Below are 18,056 nucleotides of genomic sequence, written 5' to 3'. Positions count from 1 at the left end.
CTTCTTTGCTGCCCAGGAGACGTTTACGTTGTCGCTGTTTATGCTTTAACCTTACCACACCCACACGCGTTGAGGAATCATCGGAGTCATCCACCGGCGCATCTTGTTCTGCCTCTAGTTCAGTGGCGCTATCCTCTCCCCCACTACCGCTACTCAATGGTTGTTTGAGCGCTTGGCGAGCCATCTCCATAAAGGGTCGCATATTTAATGCCGCCTCCAGGCGCTGTATGTGCAATGGTTCGGCCATGAGGCGTGACTTCTTTACCTCGGTTGCGCTCGCCATCTGTCTTTAGTTTTGCGTAATAATCTTTCGAAGTATTTGGTATTGTGTTGTCTGGTCAATTTCCTCAAATAGGCCGAGTTGCCAAATTTCCGTTAGCTTGGCGCTGCAGTGGACGCTTCAAAACGAAATTCGAATGAATTCCAATTGTAATGTAATCACGTAATTGAGAAATTTTCGCCTGCGTTGCGTAAAAAATGCAGCGCTGATTTTGTATGTTGTGCTCTACACACTTTTTTACTTGCCCACACGCTGCACACAAGCACATTTAGACGGCCAAACAAATAATATTCTTCTCGGCTCTTGTGGCTCTTCATTGTTGTTGCTGCAGGGTTGCGTGCAGGGTTGTATGTGCCAATTGGCTGCAGTGTTGGTTAGCGCACTTGTATGGAGCGCGCAAAATGAGCGTAAACTTATTGCTTTCTTCTTTATAGCAATAAAATAAATCTGAAATCTTTAAATTATTTATACAAATCAATTACATAATTTTTATGCTAAATATATACAACAAATATTTTTTATTAACGCATTTAGCGCACGCAGCATTTTGCGTTTAGCTGTGCTTACCAGCACTGTTCACGCTAAAATCATTATATTGTGCAGCACTGCTGGCAGCTGTAAAGCAGCTGCTGTTAAACAGCTGATTGTGTGAAATGTCTTGGCAAACCGGGTTAATCAAAACAATTTTGGATCCATCAAATTGGATAATTTCAACAGACGTTGCTGTTGTTATTGCCGATAAATTCCCAAAAGCGCGCCATCATTATCTTGTGATACCCAAAGCGGATATCGCAAGTATATTTCAGGTAGACTCAACTCAAATTCAAAACAAAGTACGTCACCACATAACAAACTTCTATAACAGCTAAATAAAACGCACTTACCGCTTTTGGAAGAATTGCATCTCTTGGCTCACAATGTCATAGAAATTCGTGGCGAAAAGATTGACAATTTCAAAATTGGATTTCATGCCGAGCCTAGCATGCAACGTTTGCACTTACATGTTATTTCCAAAGATTTCGTTTCAAGCTGCCTAAAGACAAAAAAACACTGGAACAGTTTCAACACTCAGCTCTTTTTGCCCTACGATTGTAAGTTAATTGATTGAAATATATTTGTTCAAACAATATAATATACATATTACCATTTTCTATAAAGCCCTTTATACTCAGCTTAATATCGAAGGCTCCATCAAACGCTTATCAAAAGTTACAAAAGAAGCGCTGCTTGCCACTCCGCTGAAATGTAATCAGTGTTCATTTGTGGCGAAAAATATTCCATCATTCAAGGAGCATTTACAAGATCACAGTGCTTTATAAAAATTAGTCTTACATACATTTGAAAAGCCAACAAATTGTAAGTGAGTTTACAATGTTTATTTATCAACCAACATTTCATAACATGACAAATTTATTGCCCTAAAGTTTTTACAAAATAGTATAAACTAGTCAAAAATTTAGTTTACAGCGCCTGTCTATTATAGAAACTAGTTTACAAAATTTCTGTTATTATGATACATTTAAGCAACTGATATAAAAATAGAAGAACAAAAATACATTTGTAAACTTGAACAACTGGAAACATTTATATTCATTTCAAAAGCAATTTTTAAAGAAACAATATTAGTTCGTTTAATCTTTTAAACTTGCAAATCTTTATTTGAAAGAGAAAAATATATCTTAATCTGAAAGAAGAAAGTGAAAATTAATTTGATGTTTATTAGGTGTAACTACGCATAGATTAGGTGTATACTAAAAACTATTTAGGCCATGGATAAATGATTTCATATGTATTTTCTTGTAATACAAAAATTGACAAACTATAAGTACAGCATTATTAGACCTTTTAGATGTTTTTAATTGTTTTGTGTCTTAACAAATTCAATAGCTTACAACCATTTTATTCCCTGAATTACAAAGATTCACTTATAACCGACGTCTTTTTTTTAAATGCTATTGCAATTATCGACTATTTGTTCAATCGATATGCGCACACATCGATATTTTTGCATCATTAAAGTATCTATAAGTCCACTGTGCACTGCTCTACACTATTATTCGTTGATGACAAATTAAAGCTTAACAAGTGTCGATAGTTATCGTTTTACATTGTCAGTACATTCTAGAAACAAAAACAATTGGGTAGTTCCCAGAATCTATTTGATACTGCAATGGAACACATAAGCGTAGCAAGGCACGCGTTGGTTAAACGTTTGGAGGAAAACAAGGACGCAATATTGATTGAAAGTGATAGGGCAGCGGTAATGAAGGATCGTTACCCCAAAGCACAATATCATTTTCTTATCGTATGCAAAGAAGATATTGCAAATGTGTCTTTAGTAAGTTTACCATTACTTTACCATTCATTGAAAAGAGATAAGAGATAATCAAGTACACAATATACATATACATTTTATATATTTTACAGTTAAAACAGGAGCACATTCCGCTTTTGGATCATATGATGGACCTTGCCAATCAAATCATTGAGCAGCAAAATCACCTGTCATCTAGTAATTTTCTTGTGGGATTCAAAATGGATGCATTTATGGATCGGCTAAGCATGCATGTGATATCAAATGATTTCTATTCTGTTTCGTTTAAAAAAAGTATCGCATTGGAATAGCTTCCATTCAGATTTGTTTCTTACCTATCAGGCTGCTTATGCACTTCTACGCTCACAAGGCTGCATTGAGCCACTTTCTGAGGAAAAAAGCATTAGAATTGCGATCTGTGACAACACTGCAGTGTAATCAATGTGAATTTAAGACCACCAAATTATTCGAATTAAAAGGTCATCTGTATAAACATTGGAATGATCGTGAACACGACATTGAAGTCAAGAAACAACTGGAGAAGATCACTCAAATGCTTGATGAATCAAAATTGGATGAGCAAGAAAGCAACGTCGAAAGTCCTAAATCACCAGAGGATTTGAAACCGCAGTCAACACAGTGGCGCTCAAATCCATCTGATCAAAATCAAACTAACGTCAACAGCAGAGAGACAAAACCCACGTCAGCCAATTGGCGCCAGCGTCCAAATCATGTGCCAAACGAATGCGAGCAACAGCAGTCAACGCTGCCGTATCAAAATAACTTTGACAGGCATTTCCAGAACTATGCAAGCAGACACCATCAGCCATATTTGCATCCTCTGCTTGGGCAGAGCCTAATGGGACCACCTCCACCTTTTGCTCAGGGCAATTATTATCAAAGCATAAACCAATTTCAAAAACCGCAACCCCGCATGTTGAATGCTAATAACACTATTAACCAACAGAATTATATGCGATTTCTTGCACAGCAGTCAACTGAGTCGCCTCCCCGGTTCAATCCATTTAAGCAGACACCAAATATGGCCAACTTCAATCGATATCAATGCCCTGTCAATCCTAACAATCGGGAGAATGTGACCATCCACGATAAACCCAGGTGGACTCCAAATCCTCAGTATAAACAAAATCAACCTGGTGTCGATTCACCTGGAAATAGTTCAAATAGATTGCCATCTGAAGCGAATAAAGCCAAGCAAACTAAGCCTAGGCCTCAACAGAAGCAGAACCCAAATGCTAAAGCTGATATTTGCAATGACTCCACAGTACTGAAGGAACAACCAAACAAAGCTAACCAAAACAAACCCAAGTGGAAGCCTAAACAATAACGTAAACAAATCTGCAGGCAACAAAGCAGCGAATCCAACAAAGTTGCTGTAACTTTGTTGTAGTTGCTGTAAATAATGTTACATTATACATACATAAGAAAATATGTTTTCAGTAAATATATTTATGTATGTATGTATGTACATATGTAGGCATGTATTTAATAATAAGTGTGCCTTGCAAATAAATATGTATAAAATGAATGCCTGTATCTATGTATGCACATACAATGTATAAGCTTTCAGATTCTGTACAACTGGTCAGAGTAGAAATATGATATCATTTGAAGAGCAAAGTGCTGCATCAGCTAATTAAAACGTTGTTCTTTATGTATCGATAGTTGCATCGATTTAATTATTTCTTAAATACTTATTTAACAATAAATTTCCTAATTCGATTTTATAACTTTTCATGAAAAATATAAAACATCTATGTAAAACATAAACATATTTTGTTTGTTTTTTTAAAAACACGTCATTATTGAATTTATCGATCTGTAAATAAATTGCACATCACTAATATTGGGAGCGTTTACCACACTGTAAATTGACAATCACAAAAAGAATTTGCAATCATTTATAGTTAATGTGGTCATGGCAGATGAGACGGACGTCGAATTCCAACGTGGTCTATTGACCCGCAAAATGGAAGCTGGCCAGGATGTCGTCATGGAAACTAATCAAGCGGCGGTGCTTCGCAATGTGGATGTGCCGAAAGCTAAGTATCACTTTGTTGTTCTACCCAAGGAGGATATTGTTAATGTGACAGCGGTAAGAATATGCTGTTTTTCATTGTTCTCAGAACGATCTGTTTGTATGTATTTCTGAATTGAAGCTAACGCGTAAACATTTGGATCTGCTGGACCATATGTTGGAGCTGGCCGTTCAGACCATTGAACAGCAAACACAATCGCAATTGAGTAATTTTCTGATTGGATTTAAAATGGATGCATTTATGAATCGTCTGAATATGCATGTCATTTCCAAGGATTTCTGTGCGAATACCATGAGCCGAAATCAGCATTGGAATACATTCAATACTGAATTGTTTATCACATTTCAAACTGTCCACGCCCTCATAAATTTTAAAGGATTTATTGAACCCATGTCACCGGAGCGGGCAGAGAGTTTGCGAAAAGCTTTTCCCGTTCAATGCAACCAATGCAGTTTCAAAACTGGTAATTTTCCCAAGTTTAAGGATCATCTTGAATACCACTGGCAAAGAAAACAGAAATATCAAACTAATTTGAGTGAATCAATGGCTAAAATGAATTTGAATGGCAGTTGCATGAAGAAGGGTCCCCAATGTGGGCCTCAACCTCAAGGCTTTCGTCCACACTCCCAGCGACGCTCAACAGAAGTAAATCAAGCGAATCCGAATCCTTATAGAAAATTCTCCAATAACCAAAAGAAATCGAGTCCTCAAACAAACAAGTCAAATGGGGACAATTCCAAGAACACTTCACCTAACTGATTTGTTATGTAGTACTATATATGTTTAAATTCTACTCATGTTATTTAATTGGTAATAACTTTTGTGAAAAAGCTTTTCATTAAAAAGCTAAAAACAATCGTCTGAAATGTCGGGGAAGTATATACATATATGTATGTATATACTTAGGACATGTCTGATGCTTTCTAAAAAATTTATTCAATTGATAAATATAGTTGCAATCAAATTTACATAACCAATTAATATGTAGGAATACAATTACAACACATTTTCGGAAAATTTTATTATACATTCTTAAAATTACTTTTGTCGTATGCTTGGCATACAAATATTAAAGAAACCTTTGACAAAGGTCAAGGTTTTCGCTAATGATAAACAAAAAGCTACATTTAAACAAAAAAATAAATATGCTTTATACAATTTTTTTTGCTCCTTAACGTTTTGTAATAATCATGAAAAGCCTCTGGGTAAATGTGAAAGTATGAAGACATAAACGGAATTGCGACGTGGGCAAGCATGCTCAATTAAAGCTCACTTGCCAAGTGGCTGAAATCTGGAAAATAATTGGCCCATGGCTAATTAAGTGCACCGAGGGGGACAACGGCAATGCTGCTGAGGTGAAGACAAGGTTAATTCGCACGGGGGAGGTAGGAAAAATTAAATTATAATCCTGATTAGAGCGCAAAAGTTTTCAAAGATCGTCTTGCGCCAAAAGAGAAAAAAAGGAAAACCAAAGTGAATGCAACACTGAGCAACGACGAATGATGGACTTACTTTTAGAATTTTAAGTGAGAAGGGGATGCCTTTAAAAATATTTTGATTTGACGTGTGCCCGTGTGTACAGAGTTCAAAGAGAGACGCATGTGATTTATTTTCGGCTGCCTCAGGTGAGTTTTTGGCTACCGATTAGCCAAGCCACTAAGTTGAATAACTTTGCATTTTTACTTAGCATAATTGATGTGGGTGGTAGGAAGAAGATGGCGATGTATCCAGGGAATTAACCGCGACACCTACGCCAAGTCTGAAGTTTGACATTGATACATAAAAACAGATACAGATGGGCGTACTTCAAGTGAAACAGACTTCTTTGGAAATTTGTATGCTTACATTTCCTCAACATATGAAGCACTCGAATGATACACAAAAATCTTAAAAACAAATTCAATTCTTTAAAAATCTTTCTTGAAAATATATTTCAGTACTTACAATTAAAATTTTATTTTAAATTCATAATAAAACGTAATTAAAAATGTTTATAGAACTGTAGCGATTATTATTCATACTTAATAAATGGCAAACTTTGGTTCACTTCATTCACATTACACTTATGATGGTTAAACTGAAAACACTCTCATAACTTCCATATGAAACTTTACATTAGTTCACTTCATTGCAACTTCTTCACAAATTACATACTTCACTTTTCAAGGACACTTGCCCTAATCCTTAGTTGGCCAGCAATTTGTTTGGGAACCATTTCCATTAAGTTTTGCAGCTTATCCTAATTCAAGGGCTGCATAAACTGTCAGACAACAGCCGTGTAATCCACTTTTTGTCGGTGTTATTTCAGCCTAGCAACAATTTATAGTGGAAAAAATTCAAGGTAACAAACCCAAAGACCCTTAGTGTAATCTTAAGAACCGACTATATGCTGCCGAGTCGAGGTGCCGAGTAATTGTTGTCATTGCCATTGTAATTTCAGCTTGATGCCAACACATGCAAATGTCTGCCTGTACCTCGACCTGTATCTGAATCTTTGCAAGTATTTGTATGTTACAGTGTCAAGGTGTCTGCGGAAAGCGTTTCAGACCTTCTCTCCATCTCGCATCAACTTCCGCTCAGTTTTTTTTTTTGTTCTTATTTTGGGGTTGGCCTTTTAGCAATGCTCATATACCATCTGGCCATCAAATGCCAGCAGCTCCATTAAAGCTGTCTCCCAGCGCATTGAGCATTGAGCACTGTCGAAGCCTTGCCACCTGTTACAAGTTTGTTCAAGCAACAGGATGCCTGCTCCATTCATAACATACGAGTCAGACTTTTGAGTCAAAGAGCTAAAGCTTTCGCTGAGAGCCGCATTATTTGAGTGTGAGAGCGTGTGCTTTGCTGAGCGCATGAGTAGGTAGAGCTTTTCAGAGCTTATAAATGAGCAAAGAGGGCTATAAGCTTTCGCTGAAATGCCATTGGCGATGTTTCTGTCAGTGTTTGGTTTTACAACGTTGTTTGAATCCAACTGATTTATTAATTTGATAAGATTTATTCTATTTAAGAATATTTTATTATACATATTTTAAATTTATTTAATAGAATAAGTCAATTTTTTAAGTGTTTGTTCTTATAATTTTTATAATTAGAAAATATCGAATAGTCTGTTAAAATATTTCAATTTTAATTTTTTTGATTAGTTTATTTAGATTTTTTCTAGGTTTCTTTTTAGTACGATCAAAAAAATAATTTTTATTGGTAGGAAATGTGCTTAAATTATATGCATACTCGTACAATATATAACAGTTAGCTGCTTTTAAATGTCATTACATTATTATGTATATTTATATAATATAGCGATTATACCGATTGTCAAAACAGTTTATGCGGACTTTCACGTTTACAGCGCACATTGGGATGAAAGGCCTTTATTTTGGCAAAAAACCTAAAAAGTTCATGTTAATATATCAATAATGTTGCAATTATTTCAAGCTTAGAAATGTCCCTAGACATCGAAAATATTTAATTTGAATTTTATTGCGCAGCCTTCGTCTTGCACCAGCTGTTTAAAGTCAGCTGTTCTTGCCACGTTGTGCGTGCAAGCTTGCTGACTAGTAAAATTTCTTAATTTTGGCGTTGTCGTATTTTTAAACAGTTTGACTTATTAAAATGCCTTAAATTGGAAAATGTTCTTCATGGTATGTAGAAAATATTTATATAAGTTTTTAATTATATTTGTTTTTGTGTTGTCATGTTTTTAATGAAATACGTAAGCATTAGTTTTGTTGGTTCTAACCTTAAAATATTTGTGTTTCGTGGAGCATATCTAGCAAGAAACAACAGATAACAAATAACAACTTATGTGGTAGTATGAGTTATTATGTGTATATTCAGGTAGCATTTAATTAATTTGCGGGAATTTGTGGGGGGGTTAAATATTTCAATAGATACAAGCAAGGTTTCTCTTTGTCGGGGTGACTAACTAAAAATTTGGCTGGATTCAAATCGCAATGTCAAGGCCTCTTTTGACTGGGTAATTCCAAATGATTTTCCGGAAAACGATTTAGAGGTGATTAAAAACAAAAAAAAATAAAAAATAAAAACAAAAAAAAAAATAAAAAATAAAAAATCCGAAATTCACAAATAATATAAGCAGCAAATTCTCCAAGTTTCAACTTTCTAGCTTTAAAATTACGGTTATGGCCAAAATAAAGGCATTTCATCCCAATGTGCAGCGTACGAATCTTTCTTAATCTTCAATGCACATTTGTACTTTCCCGCATTAAATGCTATTTACTTATATTAATGATTTTTTGTCGGCATGCTGGGATTATTTTGGATAATCCGTTCGGCATTAATTACCAACCGAAGAGAAAGACACAAAAAAACGGAGAGAACGAGTAAACACAATGAAAGTACAACATCAATTGTGCCATTTAAGCAATTTGCAATATTTGCCTGAGAAAAAGCACATCAAAAATGGAAGCGACAACAACGACAACATCGAGAACGAGCTTCAATAATAATAACTTTTCATAGCGTTCCACTGCCGTTAAGCGCCTCCTGGCGTCGGCTAGAAGTTACATATGGTGTGGCCTAGTGATAACACTTTGTCGTGACACGAGTCGGTCACGAATCAGATCTTGCTTATGTTTGTGTAGATTATATCTGAAGAATGTGAATACATAATTGCAGATCTATATTTGGAGAAAATGTGAAATTATCTGAATAAATGAAAATTACAACTTCTTAAGTTTAATGTTGGTATTTTAATTTATGTAATTAACACATGGGCTGAAAAGTCCCGGGGCTAACACATATAATATATGGCGCTTGTTTTATTGCAGTCACCTTTTCTAAGTTTATAATAACCTTCTTAGACATAGAAGTAAATGTAGACGCATCTATCGACTCATATTTATTTACTTATTTTATTTTCAGATTTATTTTATATTATTTTATAAATATTTTGAAAAAAAAAACTAAATAGAATTTCATACACGCTGACGGCACGTGTTCATCTCTAAGCAAGGCCCATTTCACTTTCGCGTTGTATGCGGTGGCGCATCTTTGGCTTCAATAATTTAACACCGACTGTCATGTGCCTTGCAATCCTTTTTGGAATGTACAATACGTGTTTCTCGTGCCTGAAACAATTCGTTTGCCGTTCACTCGCCCACATGTTGTATGGAAAATCTGACAATTACACATTCCATCCAAAATGCGTGCTCCTGCTGCGTGAAGCACACTGTTGCTCTCTTTGGTTTTTCATATTTTTTCATTTTATGACTTTTTGTGTAAAAACATTTTATATGTCGTTTGGCTTTCGCTATGCTTGTGCAAGTGTTGTATAGTATATTGCATTGACATTGCGTATACGCCATGCTGGCAAGCGAATTGTCTTTAAACAAGCGACAACCGTTTGGCATGAAATATCTAGTGTAAGTTTGTGATCGAAATATTAAACGGATAAATATAAACAACAATGTAAGATTTTATTGCAGCATATTTATAAGTCTCCACGTGCGAAAAGCAGTCCATGTGTCAAAGGGAAAGCAACAGCAGAAAAACTAAGTCTTTGTACCTGAGATTAAGTAAGCTAGGTAAGAAGGCATTCACAGAAACCTGAACTGAACTTGAATGAATGGAAAATATGAGGTATGAACTAAATGAAATTTAACTTACTGTAACAATCGTCTAGCAACTTTCATGGTAGTGAAAAATACAGCAAATGTAATCTACAAAGTGTCATCCAAGAGGTTTGGAGACTTGAGGTGTTAGCTAATAGAGTTTGCTTATCCTTAAATGCAATTCATAGCTATGGGGCCATTTTATTAACTATGATGTAGACGATGTTTCAACGTAGCGTGTAAAACTTCGCACTTGATCATATAAAGTGGGAACTGAACATACTCAAAAATGTAAAAAGCTGCTGCATAGTTGATGAAGACAAGCTCTCTTACTTTGCAAATAAGTAAGCAGCGATCTTTTGCTTATGAACTCAGCAAACAAAGTGAACACGACGCGTAAATGCATTTTGCTAATCAACAGAAATTGCTTTGCTCAATGCCTCAAGCTAAGCTAACAATATACACCCACCCACATCCACACACACACACACTCAAACAAGAGTCCTTACGCCCACACACACACTCTGGCTCTTGAGAAACTCATACGCACACACATCTCACTTACGTCCAAGTGTCACTCAATTTGTCTCTGTTTACCCAACGCCTACACATAAAGGAATTTACAAATTGTCTTCCACGTGGACAACAAGTTGTTGATTTAATAATGTATGGGGGACGCTTGAAGTCATTTATATGGCTGCAATGTGTCGACGCAGAAAGGACATGACCCGCAGCTTGGCCAGATTCATGGACACTGTGTCTTTCACATTGATGCTGGCCAAATCCTCCACATGCGAGTATCCTGCCGCAAGACACACGATAAATTAACCCTCAAGTTTACCCAGCTAATTGCACACACAGCCAACACATACCTGATAGAACTATGGCCTGATTGCCATGCCGCTGTCCCAAAGCTCGCCACGGATCCAGTTGGCCATGAGTGAAGATGACCTCGCGATAACGTTCACTCTGATTGAAAGCGATGCCACCGAATTGTGCATTCAGTCGAGCAATGTTCGCCTGCAGCTTGCTTGATGTTTGCCCAGCACCAAAGGAATCGCGGCAAAGATGCTCAAAATACCAAAGAGGCACCTGGCTGCCAAAGCTGCTGGATGAGTTGCTGTCCGAGATTGTTGTGGTATACCAGCCAAACTGATTGCACGTCTGATACAGCCAAGCGCGTGCTGCAAAACAAATTTTCAATTTTCCCGTTTCTCTCATCAGTCAACCGAAAACACTTACTGCCCGACCTTTGGTCTGAATGTTCCTCAAAGAGTTGCAGCATGGCCTGATAACTAAAGTCCTGACACTGCGTGTCATCCGCATAGAGCTGTTCGAGAACATTTTGCAAAGCCTTCTCTTCGCTTGACTGCTGCCTCAGCAGTGCATTGCACAGCACCGGAATATACGTACTTTTTTGTGTTGTGAAAGCTGTTTTAACATTTGCATTTTTTAAGGTGCAAGCTGTAGATGAACTCACCTGTAACTCTGCACAATCAATGCAAAGTAATTGCCAATGCCATTGAAAAATGAGATGCGATCCAGCGCATCCATTGCATTAAAATTCCCACAGGCATTCAACGCTTTCAGTAAACTCTCAGTTTCGTTCGTCTTGAATAACTCAACCAAGTGTTGCAGCCCCATCTCCAGACGCTCTGTGCAATTGTGTCCATAGCTCAGTTGCAGTGAACTGCTGAAAAGCTTCATATACTCTGTAAAAGTTATTGAAAGTAGATTTATATTGCAATACGAATTTGGTGCTTACCATGGAAATCCGCTTTGGCGAGCAGTGGAGCACTGGAAGCCCAACTTGCTGCAATGAGTTCCGGATAGAGTTGTGTCATCCAGGCAGCCATGCTGCCCGAATATGATCCACCAATTAATATAACTTTGGAATGGTTTAAATGAGGATTGTGGGACTTCTGATAGCGTATAAAGTAAGCCAAATCTGCCAAAGCCTGCTCCAAGCTCAAGTGTTGAAGTTGTGCCACGGTTAAGCTATTATTTCTAAGGTACGACAGAAATTATATGTACAATTAATTAAGCATTTAATTGACTCACTCGTGTGGCCAACTCTGTCCGTAGTAGCGATGCTCTGTGTAGTACAACATGCCACCATTTTCCACAGCCATATCGTGTGTGAGACCCGTGCTTAGTAATCCTGGAGTAATGGTCCATTCGCCACCCACAAATATGTAGATGGGTCCTTGGGGTTTGTGATACTCCGCGTTCTGCAGATAGCGCTGAAGAAAAACCATAGTAACTAAAGCCTGGTCTGCTGTCTAACTCATTACCATTTGCCATGTTTTCGTATTGAATTCATCAAAATGGTCCAGTTTTTGACTTATCCAAAGTTCTTTCACAGCAGCTGCATCGTTTTTCGTATAGAATCCTGAACTTGGCTCCTGCAACAACAGCTCCACGTTGCGTCGATAAGGATTCAAGCCAGCCTTTCCAGCCGACATTGCAAACCCGATAATCGAGGTAATGAAGTAGATGAATTGGCTAAAGCGCTTCATATTATCAACTGAAGTTTTTAGCTGAGTTGCGCTGCTATTTTATAGGAAATTAACATTGTGTTCCACATACGAAAGTTGCCCCTATGATGCATGGTTATTAAATGGTTATTATTATGAAGTGTGGGCTGACAATTTTGTAGAACAATATTATTGATAAGAAGTGCCGATTACGTGGAGTATTTATGCACATTGTAATTTTATGAATTAATGCATTACTGTTAATTATGCAACCGAAAAATAATCTAACACTAGCTTACAATAACATTTTTTTTTTTAATTTTTGATAAGACTTGCATGTCGAATATGTCAAGAAATACATCGAATATTTATGCATATTGAACCTCTCTGTCTCGTTTTTACCGCTATCCATAGGATAGAAGGGTGTTATAACTTTGTATGTAAAATATAGATATTTTTGATCAGCGTCAACAACCGAGACGATGTAGTTATACCCGCCTGTTTGTATGAAACACTGGATCTCAAAGGCTAAAATAGATATAGAGATCTTTTTTCGAAATTTTTTATGCTATTGCGTAGATCAAGTTTGCTTTAAATTTTTGGCACTCTCACTTCTGCACACTCCAACATACTCGCCTGTTGCTTTCTTACTTGTTAGTTTATTTATTAGCCAAATTTAAATTCAAATAAATACTTAAACATAATTCTTTCATATATCATATAGTTAACAATTTAAAAGTTAAGATCGTCAATTGCCAGCTATAATTTTGTAAAAGATATTTTCAAAATATTTGACAGCTACAATAAAGTAAACCATGGCTTACAAAAATATATCCTCAAAACGAGATGTTGAATTTTGAAATGTCAGTTCATAAATAAACATTTTTATAATGAAGTGAAAATGTCGAATAAAACCCATGAAATAAATGCCGTTGGCTGTTTTTGTGCTATGGCCCAAAAGATAAACAAACCGAAAGCTCTCTTCTCCCTCCCCCTCCGATTCCGTTTTGAGTGTAACGCCAACGCAATTTCAGAAGGAGAAACATCGAATTGCCCCTCTTGAGCTGTTCGACTGGAGCGAATCAGCGCTGCTCTCGTCATAGCGTGGGCGCCCATGTGCGTGTCTTTGTGGGCCAACTATTGGATACAGAGCTATTTCTGCTCGATTGCGAGTATCTTTTTCGTTGCGTGGGACGTCAACGGGGCGGGTACGTAACCGGCATTCTCTTCTATGAGTTAAATTTGTTGTTTGCTTTTACTTTTCATTTGTATTTTGTGTTTTGTTTTTGTGCTTCTTGTTGCTTTGCACTCAGCAGCGAGAGTGTTGGCAAAAATTATAAGATTGTCATTGGGTTAGATTTCATTGGCATGTGTTTTTGTTACCAGGAAGTCATAAGTTACGCCGAGCATCATCACATCCCGCCAAGGGATATTCGAGTGGAACTGGTGCCGCCACTAATTAATATTAGTTGCTTTAATTACGCGCACATTTAATGCTTGCGGTGCTGCGATGTGTAATTGTAGATGTATGTATGCGGTTATTCTTGGAACTCGTAAGTACGTATATTGATGAGTTTGCTTTTTATTGTCTTCCGCTCTCTCGCATTTGATGCACATTGCGTGACCTTGAGAGTTCTGCTTTCGTGGTCTGATTGTAATTGATATGTGCTTTTGCTTATCAAGTTTCTCAAATGGATTTGCCCATTTCAATTTGTAATATTAAGCTCATTATGTACATGTGTACAAAGACACCCTGCTGTTTCTGGCTTTTTTATATACTACCCAACTTGACCCGCAAGAAATGTATGTAACAGCCAGAAGAAATCATCTCCGACCATATAAAGTATATATATTCTTGATCAGCCGAGACGATATAGCCAAGTCCGTCTGTCTGTCTGCCCGCACACTTGCGCCTTTGTAAATCGAAAGAATTCGCGTAATACTCGTAATTTTGAAGCTAGAATTTCTGATACATACAATAATAACTAAAGTATTCATAGCATTGAAAAAAGTTGAAATTGAAAACGAAATTGAAATCGATGTTATTATTACTATTAATATATATGAACATTTCTTTTATAGAACCAACAAAATTCAGTTGAATGAATGTGTTTTTTTTTTTATTTTATTTAAAATCGCATTTGCTGTTTTTCGTTGTCTTGATGAGTATTTGAATTCATTAAAGAATTAAATCATTCTTGATATGGGCGTATAAGCATTTGTGTCCTCTTAAGATTTCCGTATTCAGACCAAAAATTATTTGACAGTTTGTCCCCATTGTCAGTCTCCGAGTAGACTCCATTCAAAAAACTGTATAGAAGATGATTGGTTACAACAATTTAACATTGATCTCACATATATTATATATTTTTTTTTGCATTTACCATCCTGCACAACCAAAGAACCACCAGCCTCCTCGAAAGTCCTTTGCGCAGCCATCACTTCTATCACGGTCAAACGTATAGAATTTCATGCCCTTATGATATCTGAAATAGTCACCTTTCCCATCGTTCTCTAAATAATTACCCAAACTGCTCAATTTATAGTCTTGATCTCTGCCCTCGATTATAAAATGATCGTAATGAGCGAATTTAGTAGTTCCATCATATTTCTCCATGTGAATGTAAAGTTCATAGCGCATCGAGCTCGTTAGTTGATGAATTTTCTCTAAGCCAAGAAAGAAGTCACCCCTAAAAGAACCAAAGCCCGCTGAGTAAGTGTTCCAATCGCGTTCAAAATTTTCTTTGCCATCTATTCTCTGCTGAATGACTATCCAGCCAGGACCTGCTGTCTTATTATCGTACAACACATCGAAATAACCATAGCCAGATACACTTGTTGGATGAATATCCGAAATACAACTATGAGAAATAATTACTGTCTCTAGCCTATCAATATCTGTTTTACTAACTTCCAAATCGTTGTTTGTCTTATTCATATTGATTAATTTTAAAATCTCATGTGTTTGAGTTAACCTTTGAATAGTTTTTTTCTGAAATTTTATGTTTTTTTTAAGATCAATTATCTGACCTCTCAATTCTTTTATGATCCCTTTATTATATCTCCGATTTGTCTTATATTCTGTAATTGCTCTTTTTTGTTTAAATATACCCAGCTCGTCTTTTACCTTGGGTGTATAATCTAATAATGGCTGCAGAACTTTATTCGTAACATTTTTGCATTGTTGAAGTTGACGATTTGTTTCACATATCTGATAAGCGAAAAATATATTTATTTTAAGCACAAACTGTTTACCTTTATAGTATATTTCCAATAAGATTATTTGTCTTACCTCTGACTGATTTGTTCCTCCTATAAACAATATCCCATGTGCAACCAGAATTAATGCTGTATATATTAATATGTTGCGCATTTTGAAAATTAGTACTTTGATCAATGGAGAACGAAAACATACTGAAAAGCTTTGGCAAAAAATAATGTATACGCAGAAGACAACATATATATTTTGATGAAATGATTATATATACATGCTCTTTGCAAAACGTAGTACTACATATAATTAAATATGTATATGAAGATGTATGCTTTGCTAAAAAAAATACAACAAAATTACATATACAATTTGATGAAATGATTATCTATACATGAGAGAGATACAATAAAATGTGGATTGTTATGCTCTTTTCAAAATGTAGTATTATATATACTCGTAATTAAATATGTACATAAAGATGTATATGTACATTTAAATTAATTTCAGATGATAAGCACAGAGATTATATTGTCAACTACAAATAATGGCAGCATATTTTGAGATTTCCAAATTGATAATCGCTCTATTTCGTGATCCATCAAGCTTGCTTTTAATTTGTACTATTAATGGGGAATTTCACGAATGTGCGCAAAATAGTCAAAATAAAATGTTTTAATAATTAACTCTATTAATTCCGTTTGAAATGCAATTGTAAAAGTAAATCTTCAATAAAAACTAATAAAACAAAGAATAAAAGATAATGAAAAAAATTAAAAATATAAATTAATAATATAAGAATTAGTATATTTTCTAATACATTTGTAATTTAGTTTGTTTTTTTTTTGGTTCGCAATAATTGCGTTATTTATTTATTAATCCACAAGTAAAGAGCAGCAGCGTCTGCCCAAGTGTGGCAACTTGTTGTAATACGAGACGGAATGGGAGAGGCAGCTTGGCCCAAAGGAGTCGCTCATTCTCATCACCTTTGCACTTGACACAACGCAAAGATGGGGAGCGGCCGAAAGGAAACAAAGCCCTATGGGCAGGCAGCGTGTTACGTTTATTTTTTTTTTTTGTGTGTTGAGTTGAGTGGAAAATGAGATTCTGCTCTGGTCGTAAAGGACACACTCGAGAGCGTCTCGCGAGAGAGCGATTCGGAATCGCGTAGGCGTTGCACTCAAAGCTGGCGGCACTTTGAGTCTATTTGGCAGTGCATAAAAGACGGCGACAAAACGCTCAACGCTTCAGTCGAGTTTGAAACTTACACTCAAGCGGAGTTGTAAATAGTTGTTCGAGTTGTTGGCTCGTACTCAAACGTACTGTAACCAAATATATTCTTACCATACACTCATATATACACACAATATTCAGCAAATGGATTTTTTTACAATAAATACAAAAATTGCCCTTGATATTGCCGCGTTTTTCGCTGTGCGTGTGTGACAGTGTCTGTGTCTGTGTGTGTGTGTGTTGGTTTCTTTGTAATAAAATATGATATAGAAATGTGGAACCCTTCTTTGGCGCACTAAAAAAAAAAAAAACAAATGAGAATCCAAATCAAGTAACCGTATTGACAACAACAAACAAATCTTATAGCCAAGTTTATGTGTACTTTCTACGTGTCTTTGTGATTGTGACTCTATGTGTGTTTGTGTGTGTGTGCTTCAAAGAATTTAATTCAAGAACAGTCGTTTTGCACATTATTCATCTGAGTGCCGCCATCTGCAGTCTTAGTCTCAGTTCCAGCCTCGTTAGTTGCCCGTTGCCAGTTGATTCATGTTGCGTATACGCCGTGTGTTTGTTTTTTCTTGTGCTTTGAATAACAACACGCGGCTGTTGATTGTTGCCTACTTCTTATTTTGTGTTTTTGAGCGCGCTTTCTCACTGTGTTGCCATGCCTTCTCTCTGTCCCAGTCTCAGTCTCAGTCTCTGTTCGTTTTTCGCTTTTCTCCCTCTCACTCCAGGCTGTGTGTCTCTTTCACATCTTTCGCCCGCACGTCCCTCGGCAACGGCAGCTGTTAAATTATGCATTAAGGAAACACAAAGCCCCCAAACCTGGTCGCCAGCGTTACAAAATTATATGAAAAAGGCTGGAAAAATGCTCAGCTTTTCACTGGTTGTTGCTGTTATTATTGTTCTCT

At 36.4% G+C, this 18,056-nt stretch overlaps 6 protein-coding genes and 1 pseudogene across 7 annotated transcripts in view; 4 read left to right on the top strand and 3 right to left on the bottom strand.

The window, feature by feature from the left end:
• The window catches only part of LOC133835671 (chromatin-remodeling ATPase INO80), a 53,518-nt gene extending 52,883 nt beyond the window's left edge, over positions 1 to 635 (bottom strand). The window contains exons 1-2 of one of the 2 annotated variants that reach the window (XM_062265700.1): positions 514 to 635; positions 1 to 398 (exon numbers count right to left, since the gene is read on the bottom strand). In XM_062265700.1, the coding sequence (XP_062121684.1) occupies positions 1 to 283 (283 nt within the window). In that variant the 5' untranslated portion in view covers positions 284 to 398; positions 514 to 635. The other variant, XM_062265699.1, reaches the window with a different exon arrangement.
• A 265-nt stretch (positions 636 to 900) lies between these two features.
• LOC133835675 (aprataxin-like protein) lies at positions 901 to 1,636 on the top strand. Its single transcript, XM_062265703.1, has 3 exons — positions 901 to 1,086; positions 1,146 to 1,371; positions 1,439 to 1,636. The coding sequence occupies exons 1-3, from the start codon at positions 934 to 936 to the stop codon at positions 1,597 to 1,599; spliced, it is 540 nt and encodes a 179-aa protein (XP_062121687.1). The 5' UTR covers positions 901 to 933; the 3' UTR covers positions 1,600 to 1,636.
• LOC133835672 (aprataxin-like protein) lies at positions 1,513 to 4,131 on the top strand (annotated as a pseudogene).
• A 310-nt stretch (positions 4,132 to 4,441) lies between these two features.
• On the top strand, positions 4,442 to 5,524 carry LOC133835674 (aprataxin-like protein). Its single transcript, XM_062265702.1, has 2 exons — positions 4,442 to 4,710; positions 4,775 to 5,524. Exons 1-2 carry the CDS (start codon positions 4,534 to 4,536, stop codon positions 5,411 to 5,413), a joined length of 816 nt encoding a protein of 271 aa, XP_062121686.1. The 5' UTR covers positions 4,442 to 4,533; the 3' UTR covers positions 5,414 to 5,524.
• A 5,389-nt stretch (positions 5,525 to 10,913) lies between these two features.
• LOC133836730 (putative serine protease K12H4.7) lies at positions 10,914 to 12,615 on the bottom strand. Its single transcript, XM_062267321.1, has 7 exons — positions 12,519 to 12,615; positions 12,286 to 12,467; positions 11,990 to 12,231; positions 11,705 to 11,936; positions 11,467 to 11,636; positions 11,097 to 11,408; positions 10,914 to 11,026 (listed from the first exon to the last, which is right to left on the bottom strand). Exons 1-7 carry the CDS (start codon positions 12,519 to 12,521, stop codon positions 10,914 to 10,916), a joined length of 1,254 nt encoding a protein of 417 aa, XP_062123305.1. The 5' UTR covers positions 12,522 to 12,615.
• Positions 12,616 to 14,783: 2,168 nt separating this feature from the next.
• LOC133838324 (ficolin-1-A-like) lies at positions 14,784 to 16,099 on the bottom strand. The gene is made up of 3 exons (XM_062269393.1): positions 15,994 to 16,099; positions 15,086 to 15,912; positions 14,784 to 15,011 (listed from the first exon to the last, which is right to left on the bottom strand). The coding sequence occupies exons 1-3, from the start codon at positions 16,072 to 16,074 to the stop codon at positions 14,894 to 14,896; spliced, it is 1,026 nt and encodes a 341-aa protein (XP_062125377.1). The 5' UTR covers positions 16,075 to 16,099; the 3' UTR covers positions 14,784 to 14,893.
• A 1,041-nt stretch (positions 16,100 to 17,140) lies between these two features.
• LOC133837250 (IDLSRF-like peptide) overlaps positions 17,141 to 18,056 on the top strand; it is a 72,146-nt gene continuing 71,230 nt past the window's right edge. The window contains exon 1 of the mRNA XM_062267935.1: positions 17,141 to 17,231. The gene's annotated coding sequence lies outside the window, so the exon portion shown is untranslated. The remainder of the gene's footprint in view (positions 17,232 to 18,056) is intronic.

The sequence above is a fragment of the Drosophila sulfurigaster genome, chromosome 2R (genome assembly GCF_023558435.1).
Source record: "Drosophila sulfurigaster albostrigata strain 15112-1811.04 chromosome 2R, ASM2355843v2, whole genome shotgun sequence".
Classification (NCBI taxonomy): domain Eukaryota; kingdom Metazoa; phylum Arthropoda; class Insecta; order Diptera; family Drosophilidae; genus Drosophila; species Drosophila sulfurigaster.
Note: the sequence above shows the minus strand (reverse complement) of the source record. Positions and strands in the feature narration are given on the sequence as shown.